Below are 15,766 nucleotides of genomic sequence, written 5' to 3' on the forward strand. Positions count from 1 at the left end.
AGCATACTGATGGTATTGGTAAGATCCATACATCTGCCTGATTGGTGTCAAAAATCTTCCCGATTCCAGGATGTATAAATGGCTGGTATCTCTGTACTTGTTTGTTATTTTACTTGTTGAGTTTCTCTCCAATTTACGTTCTCTCCAACATTAACAGTGTTTCCAACTTAATTCTGGAGCTTATTGTTTATGTGCATTTGTCTATTTCACATCAGGTTGCGATTGATATCTCCTTTTTGTACGAATACGTCATTGGTGATGGATTCTTCTTCGAAACAGGAGAAATTGAAATAAGGATCACGACCTCAAAATCTTTGCATGATTTGACAGCATACACGGTAAACCAAAACTCGTTTTACATTGGGCTATATTCCGGTTGAAATCCACAGTGAAAGACATGGCATTAATCCCCACAAAGTGTGAATTTCAAATGGAACTGTTTAAATGGGGGACTCCTTTTGAAATCTATACCTCCTGTGTGGAAGATTAAGGTTGTGTCTACCATAGGGGATGTATGGGTTTCAACTAGAATAACACAATTCGCCTCATCCTATATACACCACCGCCACCATTACCAATACAAGAAACGCTACTTCCACCACAGAACAAGTAATGGTAGAAAAGCAACAGCAACTAAAACAACAACAAAATAGGAAACAATTGATGACGAGGTTGATGACGACGATGATGATGAATTGATGATGATGATGAAATATTCCACCGCAATTGGTGTCCTACGAAAAATGCATAACAATATTTTTTCTCTGATATAATACTAGGCCATGTCGGACTCGGATGGATACATGGAAGGATATGGAAGTAGATACACGTCCTTCTATGATGACCAGTCTCCGGGCCAGTCTCAGTCTGTCTACTACAGCGAACTTCGGCAGCCACTTCAAGTTATGTCAAATGAAGAAGTAACCATTTCGCTTGCATACAAACCGGACCCTCTTAATGAGCCCTCAACGCCGATAAGTCTCTATGCTCCGTGCCCTTTTTGTGTCGAAGTTCACGCAGTAACCTTTAATACATCGAGCTGCGAAGGCGATGCCTTTTTGACCTGCATGGATAATTACACTGCGTGGAGCCTGGCCTATAATGAAATTCCTTTTTGTGTACGTGAGGAAGTTGCCCATATATTGATGGATGTTTATGGAAATCAGTGTCCTGGTGAGTTAAAATTCAAATTCATTGCTTTATAATTCATCGTGAGAAAAAGTTTGATCTAAATATATTTTTGGATGGACAATGGTGACCATATCAATATTTTTATCTAAAGGCCAACCAAAATTGATTGTCTCATAGCTCTTTTGAAATTATAACGGTATGCGGGTTTTTATTTTTATTAAAAACAATTCTAGTAAATGCAGAGGCGTAAAAGATTTCCCGGTTGCATCCTTTAGGGCATCCTTTTGACCCGGTATTATCGGTGGGCTATTAGACTGGTTCTAATCGTGTTCCTAATGGCAAGTTTGCGTACAAGTTGGCAACTAGGTTATATTTGGTAATTTGGGTATGCTGAATTCGAATATATTGTCTGCCAAGCAATATTTTGAGCCCGTGACCCTTAAAAAGACCCCAAAATGACCCCATAGGATCGTATAAGGGGCAAAAATCAATTTTATTCCAAGAACACTTTCAAACATGTCAAATTATGCGTCTGACCCCGCGGATCCCAGAAATGTTTCTGCGTGTACGACCTATCGTTAAGACGTTATGGGGCACGAAAAGTCACGGGTCGATTTGCTTGTTGTGTATGGCTGAAAAGAAAGAGAGCATGGTATACCAACTTGATGTGGGGAAACAAAATACAGACTAGACGGTATGCAGAGGGGGACAAAAAACAACAAAAGTAGGCATGGAAGTAGGCAAAGTTCGATAGCCAAAAATTACCAATTCCAAGGCCCACAGAAGTGTTAAACCTGCAAGAACAACACGGATCAATAGTAATACAAAAGTGCACTGGAACAAGTGATGAAAATCACTATGCACGTAAGCAGACATAGAGAACCAAACAACCAATGTAGGTACAGGCAAAGTTCGATGGCCAAAAATTGCCAATTAGCCCACAGAAGTGTCAGGAAAACAGTACAAAGTGTACAATGATGAAAATCACTGTGCACATAAGCAGATAACAAAAAAAAAACCAAAAAAAAAAACCCCGATGTTTCGAGCAGATAAACTGCTCTTCTTCAGGGACAGACAACTAAATGTAAAATCAAACAGCGAAAACTACATGTTGTAGTTTAAAAACAAATTCAAGTCAAAAACTGAAGGCAAGTTCAAATAGAACTCGGTAGCAAACACGACAACAAGCTCAGAGCACAGTAAGCTGTGTCTGTACTCTATGAAAGCAAGTTCGTAGTCAACTCTCTCGCAAGTCACAATCGCTTCTGCTACTGTAAACATTGTCCCAAACGCCAGGAATCATGGAATCATTATGTATGACTCTCTTCAAATGGCAAAGCAAGTCAACAACATCTGCCGTGTTGCGTCAATGTGGATACGAAAGATCGTCAAATTTTCGATTACTTCGATTAATGTGCTGGACAACTGTATCAGTTTGTCATTTAGCCTTCCAGATACGCAGATCTATAAGCTGCAGCGCATTCAGAACATGCCCGCCTGACTTGTGAGAAAACACGATCACATCACCCCAATCCTGGACTCATTGCACTAGTTTCCAGTAAGGAAGCGTGTAATATATACACATATGCCTTTGCTCACAAGAGGGGATTCCCTTCTCTCATGAAATAGCTTTAAATGTAAATGTTAATATTAAATTACTCAGGGCATATCACACCGTGTTAACCTACTAGATAGAGGGTAACGAGGTCATCGGCTTGCCATACACCATTGAGGCTGGAGATTCTCAAAGTTGAGTTCATTATTAATGGAGATCCAATATATAATTACCCCGAAGGGCAAGAAAGCAATGCGTAACTTTAAGTTATCGACAGACCGTCATCTTTTTTCCTTTTTTCTTTTTTCTTTGTACATTTTTTACCACTTATTTTCCCTCATTCTTCAAGCCCTGCCATCTATTGTTATTTGAGCTATTGTTTTTGAGCGCTAATTGTGTTCGAGTACTGTTTCTTTTTTTTATTGCCAACAACTCCCAAACCTTCCCCATACCTCAAAACGTTGCATAAACGCACTAAATTTAATTCATAACAACACAGGCGCTATCACTTTTAAGATATCTTAAATTGCCGTATATGATCGGTTTAAGATCATTGTTAAACTGACTATATACAATAGTTTAGTTGGGAGATCAGGTTGAGTTACGATATTTAACAGGTGAATTTGTTTGTAAACCACCTGAAACTAGCCATTCAATTATTTTACCATTTTACCAGTCGGACTTTCGATGTTATTTCATTGTAAACATGTGGCTGCCATGGTCTTGTAAATAATTGCAAAGAATTAATAACAGCTAATTTCCATTTTTAAACAGGTTCGTGTCCAGTACATGAAACTAATGATCCTTATCTATTGACGTGGTCAGAGACAGAGGTCGACCAGGTGGCCGAATCGGAAGAAAAATGTCCTCCATATTTTGGAACAGGTAATAATAAACGTTCTGTAAAGTATCAGGAATGTATCAGGAATGCATTAAATAAAAGTGACGTAATAAAATTAGTTTTCTTAATGTTTTATCAGACTTAGCAGTTACTTTATTGAATAGTAAATCTTCAATTAGCTATTATTATTTGGATTGATAAATCTTCCATTAATTTGTAATGATTAATTATTTTAATTAGTCAATAATGTGTAAGTCAACTATAGTCTTATACTATAAGCTATGTTTTTATTGTCTAAGGATTATGTCAAGATTTCATAATTTGTTCGCAGTAAAGTAGACTGAGAAGGACGGAAGGTGGGCAGAATGGCTTATTACGAAAATATTTCCGGGTTTATTTGGTCCGTACCTTATTGTCTACTTGCTATTTTTTAGCTGGTCCAATTATCAATTAATTTTCTTTTGGTCTAATTGTCACAATTTTCCACTCATTCCAAATACAATTTGTTCCGATTACCATTAATTGGTCCAATTTACTAGTTGGTCCAGTTGTCATGTTGGTTCCATATTTTATGGACTCTGAGTGGACTAAGACTAAGAGACTATGGATCAAATAGCAACTGCGTCAAGTTGTGTTGGATGAAGTGACAAAAATAAACAAAAACAGTGACATAAACGGAGCGGCCTTCTGTAGTTGGAATTATTCAAACGGATGCAGTACAAGTAGGACCTGTTTTTTTCTTAGCTACCAGACCATCTACTCAGACTCGTCGCCCATCCTGGGACTAAACGGATGTGGACACGGACGGTTTATACATGTAGTTAACACTGGCTAATATCCGTCAGTATGTGGTGATCACGACATTACCCAGCAAACACACAATGTATTAACATATTTGGAAAAGGTTTAAATTTCGGGTTATATAAAGGGTATGAAAATAATATTCATTAAAAATTTTTGAAAACGTGACCAAATATTCTAACTTTCCAAATATTCTAAAATATTGTGCAAAAATGTTTTCCCAAAATATTTTATAATAACGTTAAAAACACGTATTCATGATCTTTATATAAGTGTTCTTTTAATAAAAAACGTTTTGAATAAACGTTTTAAGAAAATGTTTGTGTTTGCTGGGTATGTACAGAGACATCAGATGCATTCTCAGCAGATTCTGACCACTATCTTGTTTTACAGTGGGCCCAAGAGGGACAAGACAATGTATAGAAGACCCAGTGTCTGGAGCTGTATGGCAAAACGTCACAGTCAATGATTGCATTGGGGATGAAGATATCAACGCAGTGCTCATACAACTTTCTCAAGTAAACGTTTACCACAATTACAATTAAGTATATACTAGTTTCAAATTCCCAACAGGGCTTGTGATTGGTTAGCATCGCATAACTAATGAAACAACCGCTGTAGTAATACGCAGTGCTTCCAATCACTGGCCCTGTCGGACTTTGATTGACAGGATCGTCAGACCCAAACAATTTTTCCTGACTTTCACTATAAACAAATTGCTGACTTTTTATTTTTATAGAATGTCAGACCCATGGGTCTCAGGTTCAGATCCTGGTCAAAGACAACGAGGGAAATAATAAGTTTAAATTTGCTTAGCTGAAATTTTCGGTTGTTAAGACTACAACCTTCTTCAGCATAATGATCCAGTGCGTTGATCGATTTGTTGATCAATTTGACGACTCATGACTTGTGACATCAGAACAGGATCGTAGACTCTTGTGGCGCCTCTCCGTCCTTATTCATAGAAGATTGGTTAGCCCGGATATGAATTGCCTTTGACCCCTCTTTTGAAATGCTGTCGTTCTCTGTCGATGATCTGCACTTTATCACCTTGAATGAAGGTCCTGGAGACTTTGTGTGTATGTGCTGAGATACCTCGGACGAGGTTCCGTTGAGCTAAGCTGCATATGCTCAAGGAATCGTGTTTTAAGAGATCTTCCCGTCTCTTCTATGTATTATTTCGAGCAATTGCCCTGGGAGGTCTGACCCTGGTAAGGAATCAGATAAACGGGACCTGTAACGTCCTTTTTGTCCGTTTTGTCTTTGGTCGCAACTAACAGTTGACGTAGTGTGCGCGTTTAGCTTAAAACACGCTCTTATGCCAAATGAGCTGAAAATATGTTTTAAGGCATCAGAGATACCTTAAGACATAAGGGATGACCACTTGTCCTTTGTTGGTGCTTGTATTGTCCTTTGGTGGTTTACTTTTTTCCTTCAAAATGCTCAAATGCTCACTTAGGGTACCCACACTTAGAGAGTGCTTCAGTGATGTGCGACTTTGTCACAATCTACCGGATCAGTAATCACTGAGACTGCGCGATGGAATAGCGTGTGTATCTCTCATAATTTGTGCTGTAAAGGGTGATTGGAAGATAAGTTCAAGTACTGGTACTGATATCAAGTGAGCCGTCCCATTTTATGACTGTTAGTGTCCAACAAGGCCGGAGTCCTGTTATCTTCACCCTCTGTGGTGAATCTTGATATCCGGATCAAGAGAGTTCAAGTGATCAGTGAATTCCTGGGCGTAACGTATCATTAGTCTGGTGTGTGTGTCATTAACATATCTGAACCACCACAATGGGGGATGCGGATGGCCTATTGTTTTAATGTTCCAAGTACAGATTTCAAACAATTGGATAACAACTGGGCTCCCCATTGCGCTACAACTTATCTAGAGTCTACGATCCAGTTCTGACGTCACAAGTCAAGGGCCGTCAAATTGGTCGTCAAATCAATCAATGAACTGGATCATTCTGCTGAAGAAGTTGTAGTTTTAGCAATCGAAAATTTCAGGTGAGCTACATGTTTGTTTCTTTGTATTTTTCATTTGCCTTTTGATATGTTGTATTTTGTAATAATGATATATTGTAAAATATGATTTATTGTTCTTGTGTTCCTATCATTTGTGATTTCCAGTAAACGGGATAAAATATAAGATAGGGGCCTACACTAAAGTATTTTGCAGCTTTGTGTGTTGAAATACGTTTGATAAATATTTGTGGTTTTTTAATATTTTAATTTCCTAGATTACAGTAACCGAGGACAATGTGGCACAAGTTAGCCATGATTTAGCAAAAATTACTAACAGAAGCGGTGAAATCAGTGCCACAGAATTGGAGGCAGTTTCGGTGGTTTTAGAAAGTATCGTCGACGTGCAGTCAGCATCCCCTGAAGTACGTGAATGATGAAGTATCAAGAAGCAAAGAATAAATGGTATTAAAGCAACAAAAAAAAAAATTGATACTGTGAACAGCGAAATACGCAGTTACATCACTACCAAAGCAAACTCGATGTGAAACTTAAAGTACAATGTTTATTTTTCCTACTTGCCTAGTTTGTTTAAAGCTTGAAATAGGGCCCAGGGTCCGGGCCCATGGCATGAAGGTCTGAAGGGTTCATTTACAAAAGCTTAGGCACAACGTACAGGGTTCAAAAGAAACACCCCCCCTAAAATTACAAAGCATTTCTTTACATATACTCATTTACCAACCCTCTCAAAGTTCATTTCCATAAACAATTTCTTGACCAAAAATAATTGTCCAAAAATGATGCTTTCAGAAAAAGTTGCACTTTTCAATATTATGTACAAAACGTTCTTGATATCAATGTTAAGGTTGATTTAATTCTTGGTTTGAAGTTTTTAATCAGCAGTTGTTTCAAAATGAGTTCTCTACGCATACATTTGACCAAAAGGTCAACATTTACCTGTAATTGGTATGTTGAAGCATCTTGCATTTTGATTTTAAATTATGGCTTTCTTGGATAAAGGCGTAACACCCAAGATGTGTCCACAAGAGATTGGCTGCATGCAGTTAATTGACTTCCAACCTCTTAATTCATCCAATCTCTGTTGGCCATTTCTTCTTTGTCTTGTACACCTTCATTCATGAGAGATGTTGCTTTAGATCTTTGCAACTGTTTCAGTCTACCATTTCCAAGTAATTTTTTTCTCTTCTAGCCAACGAAAGAACTAAGCATTGCACTACAAACCTCATTTCTACTCCTAGGTTACTACATCAGTCATTGAAACAATAGACAACATTCTCAACATTGAAGATGACATTTTTAGTGCCATTGACCAAAATATTACAACTCGCATTTTGCGCTCCTTGGAAGAACAATTAACAATTCTTCATAAAGCAGGAACGAATTTCACCGTCAGCAGAACAAACATTGAAGTCAAAGCTGCACAGCTTTCTCAGGATAACATACAGAATGGATTTGGATTTTCCAATATTGCACAGAGTACCGATAGTATTGGAAATGCTGAAATATTTAAGGATCCGGATGATATACCAGCCGATGAGTCAGATACGTCCATTGCGTTGCCGTCGGAAGTTGTCTTAAGATTCAGTTCTGAAGGTAAAAATGCAAGATATCCTTTATTCTGAGAAACACGTTTCTGCCGTTCTTATTGTCAATGTTAGGTAGTAAGAGTATGAGAAAGGTTTTTAACACAAGTCAACACATACATAAATGACAGCCAGTGAAAAAAATTTCACTGACTATCCAGGATCCAGGACATCACTGCTCTTCTCCATCTGACTTATTAGCTCAGTTGGTAGAGCATCGGTCCGGTGATCCGAAGGTCCCAGGTTCAAATCCTGGATAGTCAGTGAAATTTTTTCACTGGCTGTCATTTATGTATGTGTTGACTTGTGTTAAAAACCTTTCTCATATTTAATTTACCACATAGATTAAACTTTATTTCTCCGTTAGGTAGTAAGGTATATCCAGAAAAAAACCCACATTTTTTCCCACCAAGACCATACTTGGCATGTATGTTACTTTGGATAAAACAAAGAAAATAAGCCTACGGGCCACCTCAATTTTTTCCTTAAATCCAAGATGGCGGCCAAAATTAATCAATTAACGGGGGTAACCCTATCGGTGTAGGTTATGGATTCTCTTCAAACTTACATACAATGTCAAATATCGTCCCCTTTATGCATCTATGTGAGAAAACGGGAACAATTTCAGCGTAAATGTGAATAATTAGCAAGCCAATACGTTGGTACACGTAAATTGCATTCTGGTCAGGCATCCTGAAACAACAGCGAGTGCATGTCCCGGTGGAAACAGGAAGTTCGCCGTGACACTGAAAACCGGCTCGCCCCTGTACACTTTTATACCCTCTATTCATACTGATTAATCTTAAAAAACATTACATATCACTGCGCTCATTATCATTCTTGACCAGATAGCCCATGCTGCATTTATTTCGCTTAATTATTTCTTTATTTTTTAGCTATATCATGCACATTTAATTTTCACAAATTTACGATTTTCTTTGTTTTATTTTTTAACTAATTCTTTAATGGGAGGGGGGAGGAGGTGCCCTCATAATTTTTTTCATATTCTTCTATATTATGTTTGACAATATAGGTCATGTTTTCTTATTTATTTCGCCCCTTATGTATTTCTTTATTTTTGTTTATGTTTTATATCATTATAGCGCCATCTATAGTTTGATATTAGGTGGCCCATTTGATGTATTTTTGTGGACGAATGGTGAATTTATTCCGATTTCATTCTATGACTACCTAAAACTCCCGTGTCGTGTAAAATATCGACCAAATCAAGTGGTAGCCTCTAACGAGGTGGTTTTTTCAAGATTTCATCGGAAATACATCGATTTGAAGCGTCAAATTGCAGGATGGTAATGAGAAAAATACGATTCATTTTATGATATCAAAAACTCATCAACAATGAGAAAAATCGGGGGGATGATGCTGTTGATCGGGTTACGGACCTTTAAAGGATTCTAATGGAATTATGGGATTTTGGCCGCCATATTAGATTTAAGGAAAAATTGAGGTGGCCCGTGGGCTCATTTTACTTCTTTCATGCAAAGTAACAACATGCCAAGTATGAGCTAGTATGGTCATGATAGGAAAAAGTGTTACTTTTTTCCTGGTTTGGACCTGCCTATAATACTCTAAGCTGATATTTTACTCCATTGCTTGAACGATCGGGTATATGACCAATGAGATTGGCCATGTTGGCTAAAAATATAATCGCTCGTCGCTAAGCTATAGACTATAGGCTAAATGTTAGAGTAAAGTCGATCAGTCCTGAACTCGGCTATTAAACTGAGGAATAATTTTTTTTAATTTCTGAGAAAAAAATGAACCGAAAGGGCAATGTAGATTAATAAGGGCAGCATTTTATCGAGGGCGGCATACAGGGTAATTTGAAGGTAATGTCTGATATTTATTCTCTAATTTAAGAGAATATATGTAAAAAGGTAGGTGACTTTCACAAACGAACAGCTATTCATTACTACACATAATTCAAGACGACTATGTTTCTTTCTTCACAGTCAATGCTACCGCGATAGTACCAGTTACTTTCATACTATATCGAAACAGCAAATTATTTCAATCTAGACGACTTAGAAATGAGTCTACGACTGAAAGTGTGAGAGTGGTTGGTACTCATGTCATTTCTGCTACCATTGAAGGACTCGAAATCTATAACCTCTCTTCAGATCAGCCAGTAATGTCAACATATATTCACAAGGAGGTACTGTACTCATATTTAAAGCAACGGAAAGCGTATTTCTTGCATTAATTTTGATTAAAAAAAGTGTTAATCTGGAACGCTTTCGCTGTAGATCGACTAGCGTGTTACGACTTCCGGTAATTGGGAGGCCCCAGGTCACATGGGGGAAAATGGTAAATCACACATATTTAGCAGCATTTCTCCTAATTTTTCACAACTTTGCAAAATTCACAGCTCCAAACTTCCAAAGTACACAATGTGCTTACACTGTGATTTACCAGCCTACCTGTACATGTCCGATGTGTGAAATGCAGCCAATGGGCTGTTCCAGTTAAAATCCTTACACCCTCTAGATGGAGGGCATGACGTCACTCTTGCACACAGGAGTGTAGATATCAAGTGTAGTCACCCATTCAGGCAACTCCATTTGATATTCACACTCCCTGTGTGGAAGATGTCTTGCCGGATGGGGAGTATGGAATTCAAATGGAATAGCCCAACAGTTCTTCTTTTGTAGGATTTGAAGGATTTCAATTTTTCGGCCCCAGGTCACATGGGGGAAAATGGTAAATCACACATATTTAGCAGCATTTCTCCTCATTTTTCACAATTTTGCAGAATTCAGCAGCCTTTTTTAATAGATTTTGTCGTTATTTTAGAAAATCTGGCTGTTTTTGTGTGATCTCCCATTCTAACCCCCCCATGCGACATGGGGCGTCTTGGGGTAGTCAATTTGATAATGACGTCATACGAGTTACAAAATGACGTGATAGAAGGACGTTGTGGTACCGACCCTTGTATCCGGGAGAGGAGGAGGGTAGGGTCCTTTTTTTGCATCCTCAAAAAAAATAAAAAGATAATTTGCATTATCCTGATCTGCATGTATTATGTGATTTAGGGGTGAAATTTACATTATGGCAATAATGGATGTACAATGTCTTGCGCCATTAAAATAGGCTTAAAAATGGGTAGCAATATTATGTGAAGCGGTGATGTTAAAACTCTGTAATCATAACTTTCATATCTTTGATATTTTTTAACGCATTGCAGCCTGAAAATGAAAATACCGAATTTAACAATTTTCAATGCGTATTTTGGGATTTTGATTTGGAGAATGGGCTAGGCGACTGGTCTAATGAAGGCTGCAGACGCGTGGAAACAAGTGAAACTGATAGAAGCATATGTCATTGTGACCATCTTACAAATTTTGCTGTGCTTATTGTAAGTGTTACAATTATACTTATTATTATTATTATTATTATTATTATTATTATCAATTTTGAGTTTTTTTGTCAGTATAGTTTAAGGGAGGGGAGTAACTTAGTGTGACACTTCTCCAAAAGATTTCCGATAAAATCGATAATTTCTCAAAAGTGTCAGCGTAGGCTCTCTAAATATGCATGTGCAATATATAGCGCTGTGATACGAATTTGAGCACCGTTATTGGAAAATGTTGCCAATCAATATTCATGAGAGTAAAACGTTAAATGTTTAATGGCATGGCGGTACCCTTTTATCCTAAACAAAATGTACCGCTTTATGAATGACTTTTAGGCAAATCAATTCGACATCAAAGGAACAATGAGTTACTATTGGCTCTCCATATTTATATAACCTCTTCGGTCCTATCGATATGCTTGAGCGAACTGCATACGACCATTGTTCAATGGCCTTATTGCGACTTGGCAAGGAACAATAGCCATTGCCGACAGATTGCCTGGTAATGACGTCACATGTCAACTCATCTTTAGTGTAATAAGATCATGTAATCTGAACAGAAAAAAAAAGCCCATAGCGATATTTAATTTATTTTCTAAAATTAAAAGAAAATCATTATCTAAATCAATATATTATTGAAAAATAACACTTTGATGTTTTGCAAAAGTTCAATCTACAAATCATATACTCTGAAAACTTGCTTGATTATTGTTGTTAATGAGTTATGTACGTTTTACAAAAGTGTTGTTGTTTCAGCCCTCTTTACAACAGAACTACAGGACCTACGAAAGTATATTTGTGATATTTGAATTCTTCTACACGCTCGCTATGAAATGATCAATGCAATTTTTGCCAAAGCTCACTACCTTTCGAAAGATGCTGTGAACTACCAAATTGCAACAGTTTAAAATAGTTGCTAACCTTAAGGCGTGTCGGACTAGATTCCTGTTGTGAAATGGTCGAATCGCGGTTATGTGTAAATATTAAAGAAAATGGTTGTTGTTATTTTGAAGCGGGCTTAACGAAAAGTTCAAATATCACAGTTACACTTTTGTAGGTCTTTTGGTTCAGGAGTTATGATATAAAGAGTGTCGAAACGAAACATCTTCATAAAACGACATCTCAAGAAGCACAATACACTAAGTGCGTGTTTTGCATTCTGTACCCATTTAAATCTTCAAGGTGTAACTTTTCATTAATCCCCTAATCTAGAAAGGACACTTGATTTTTGAAGTTGAACGACCATGATTTCTCCAACACGCCTTAACGTTGCAACTCTTCACTAAGCAAGGAATTTGAGCTCCTCCATACGATGTGAAATCACATATATTCTATGAATAGTTAATGTAAAAACTATTTTGCTGGCTATTTCACATGATAAACTGAAACTTTCTATACCAAGGATTAAATTTCTCATTTTGTAGGATGTCCATGGTCAAAAGTGTTCGCCGCCTATTCTTGGTGTCATAAGTACGATTGGGTGTGGCATCAGTATAACAGCTTTGATAATTACACTGATTACATATTTGGCCATCAAGTAAGTATCATTTTACCTTCGTGTACACACATATCTTTATCAGCAATTGAATTACGTAATAATACTTTTTTCGTTTTGTTAAACAACATCACGCTATTCTTGAAAACAGAAATTATTTGAGATTACACACACTCGCAGAGTAACCATATCTTTGGATCCACCTGAAGACGACGACGACGATGACGATGATGATGATGATGATGATGATGATGATGATGATGATGATGATGATGACGGCAATAACAAAATACCATCATGATGGCAATGACGATGACCATGGTGATACTGATGATGTAATTGTAAAAAATATAACAATAAAATAACGAAATCAAATATATACACCACCAAGAACAATTATAAAAATAATAATATTATATAACATAACTATTTTCCATTTTCCAAGATCTATGAGGACGAAAACGCCGCAAAGAATTTTAATATGCCTGTCCTTCACTCTTCTGTGTTTGTACGTTGTGTTCGTGGCGGGAGTGGATCGCACAGATTCGGATGCAGGGTGCAAAGTAGTGGCAGTATTGTTGCATTATCTAACACTGTCATCAGTTAGCTGGATGGGAGTCGAGGCTGTTAATTTGTACTTACTGATCGTCAAAGTATTTGATGCACATGTTTCTCACTTCATGTTGAAAGCGTGTTTAGCTGCATGGGGTAAGTAAATTACATTTTTCATCAGGGCCACCTTTTTAGAATTAGACTGATATAAAATTAATAAACAGCAAAAATTGATATGCACAAAAGTAAGCTGAAATAAGTGTTTGTAAACTTTAAGTCTACAAACACTTCGTTGAAAATCGCATGTTCGTATGTTTAGTCGAAAATCAATTTTGCCTATACTTTTGTACATAGTATAGGCGTAGATGCGGGGGGGGGGGGATAAATCCCCCAATATTTGTGGGGGATGGGGGATAAATCCCCCAATATTTTGACAAGGGGATGGTCCATACAATCATCCCCCAATGTTGACGGGGGTATGTGGGTTTCTGGCCGAATTAACCTCATATTTGGCCATTTTAGCCTCAAAAGTGCACATTTTATTCCACTTTTGCACCATATTTCAACAGCTTAGCTTCAAAATGGGACAATTTTTCGCGCGCTTCACGCGCACTTATATCATTAACTTATTCTGTCACCAAAAGGGGCTGGATTCACTATACTTCAAGAAATTTGTTTCCAACCCCATTCCCAATGTCAAAAAGAAATCTACGCCAATTTCCCGATTTTGCAATGGTGCGCTCACATTATGATGTCATAGCGATATCATGTGGGGAATGTTTGTACTTATCCTGGAATCATTGAATATAGGAGATAGTTATACATTTATACCAAATATAATCTTATGACGTTTATAATTGAAAATTATGGGGGGGGGGGTACAACCCCTTTCGTAGTCGGTACTATTACAAAATGGTGTAATTTATTGTGTGATAACAGCTCTTCCGAGAACAACAAATTCAGAAAAATGTCTATGTGTGTGTATGGGAGGGGTGGTGAGGTGGGGTGGTGTGGGTGTGGCAGGTGCGCGGAAATGTGTCGGAATGTAGTGGCAGGTGCGCGGTGATGTGTCGGAATATGGTGGGGTGAGTGGGAGGGGTGTGTGGTGATTGTTGGTATGGTTGTGCAAGTGGTTGTGGGTCTTATCGGATAGGCTTTTTAGAGCGTATTGCATGATTATTTATGGCTGGTATTGGAAAAGAATGTCCAAAACATTAGTATGAAAATATTACTGAAGGAGTACGACAGTAACTAACCCCAAATATGCTGTCATTATATTGCTTTTAAGATTCTTTAAAAAAGTTCCTGTGAGATTCAGATCAAGTAGACAGCAGTATGGCTAATCTTATGTATTACATTTCTCCTCATGTAGGTGTTCCTCTCATTCCTGTTATCGTTGTGCTTGCCGTCGACACATCACATTACGCCAATGACAACCAGTAAGTAGTAAAATTATACAGCTACAAATCAGTCATTAAAAATGTCATCCCCACTTCATTTTTTTAATCTAAAATGGTCAAATATGAGGTTTGGTAAGAAACCCACATACAGGCGTCAACATGGAGGATAAGGGGTGATTGTATGGACTATACCCCCTTATCAAAATATTGGGGGGAGGGGGTAGATTTATAGACACCCAATCAAGTGGAGACTTTCCTTTTTTGATGTGTTGATAACGATACTTCCCAAGGGAAATATGTGTTCACTTCAACGAGCAAAAGAAAACGTTGTTGTGATTTTCAAATACTGACGAACATGAGATTAATATAAACCGTCCTATACACAGTCTGGGAAGTATCTTACGCGATTCGCCAACCGCGGGTAGCGACTATGGCGAAAACGTTTTACACTGTAATCAAGTTGACAACTCTCGCCCTGCTTTAAAAATGATCTTCCATTATCATTGTGTCAGTGATCACAAGTTATTAAGTTATAAACTCATTTTGATGTGTCATTTCCTTTCACAGTTGTTTTATGAAGCCAAGCTATGCCTTCTATTTCGCGGATCTCCTCATAATTTTCCTCATCCTCATATTCAACATTGTGATGTTCGTGATGATAATTTACAAGCTTACCTGTGGTCGGAAGAATACTGGTAGATCAAGCAATCGCGATAAAAACCAAGCTGTTTCCCGAGCCATTACGGCAGTAGCTGTAACAGCTGTACTAGGACTAACTTGGGTATTTGGGTTTCTTACTATCATTGATAACTGTGCGGCTAGTTTGGCCTTCCAAGTTCTCTTTTGCATCTTCAATTCACTGCAAGGGTTGCTTATCTTTCTACTGTTCTGTGCACGCATTGGAGATATCCGTGATGTTTGGAAAAGGTGGTTTTGTTATAATCAACTTGACAAAGGTACCGAATCTTATACTGGAAGTGCTGGGCATTCAAATGCTGCATACAGTGGTGCTCCTACGGCTTCTAGTAACCTGACATACTCATGCACAC

The 15,766-nt window shown here is 37.7% G+C and overlaps 1 protein-coding gene and 1 non-coding gene across 2 annotated transcripts in view; both read left to right on the forward strand.

Moving 5' to 3' along the window:
* LOC140148148 (adhesion G-protein coupled receptor G4-like) overlaps window positions 1-15,766 on the forward strand; it is a 48,133-nt gene that overhangs the window by 11,033 nt on the left and 21,334 nt on the right. Inside the window, exons 5-10 of the mRNA XM_072170007.1 lie at window positions 216-338; window positions 780-1,173; window positions 3,461-3,571; window positions 4,722-4,846; window positions 6,575-6,721; window positions 7,556-7,910. Of these exons, the coding sequence (XP_072026108.1) occupies window positions 216-338; window positions 780-1,173; window positions 3,461-3,571; window positions 4,722-4,846; window positions 6,575-6,721; window positions 7,556-7,910 (1,255 nt within the window). The remainder of the gene's footprint in view (window positions 1-215; window positions 339-779; window positions 1,174-3,460; window positions 3,572-4,721; window positions 4,847-6,574; window positions 6,722-7,555; window positions 7,911-15,766) is intronic.
* On the forward strand, window positions 8,091-8,164 carry Trnat-ggu (transfer RNA threonine (anticodon GGU)). The gene has a single exon. It is a non-coding gene; the product is annotated as a tRNA-Thr (tRNA).

The sequence above is a fragment of the Amphiura filiformis genome, chromosome 3 (genome assembly GCF_039555335.1).
Source record: "Amphiura filiformis chromosome 3, Afil_fr2py, whole genome shotgun sequence".
Lineage (NCBI taxonomy): Eukaryota > Metazoa > Echinodermata > Ophiuroidea > Amphilepidida > Amphiuridae > Amphiura > Amphiura filiformis.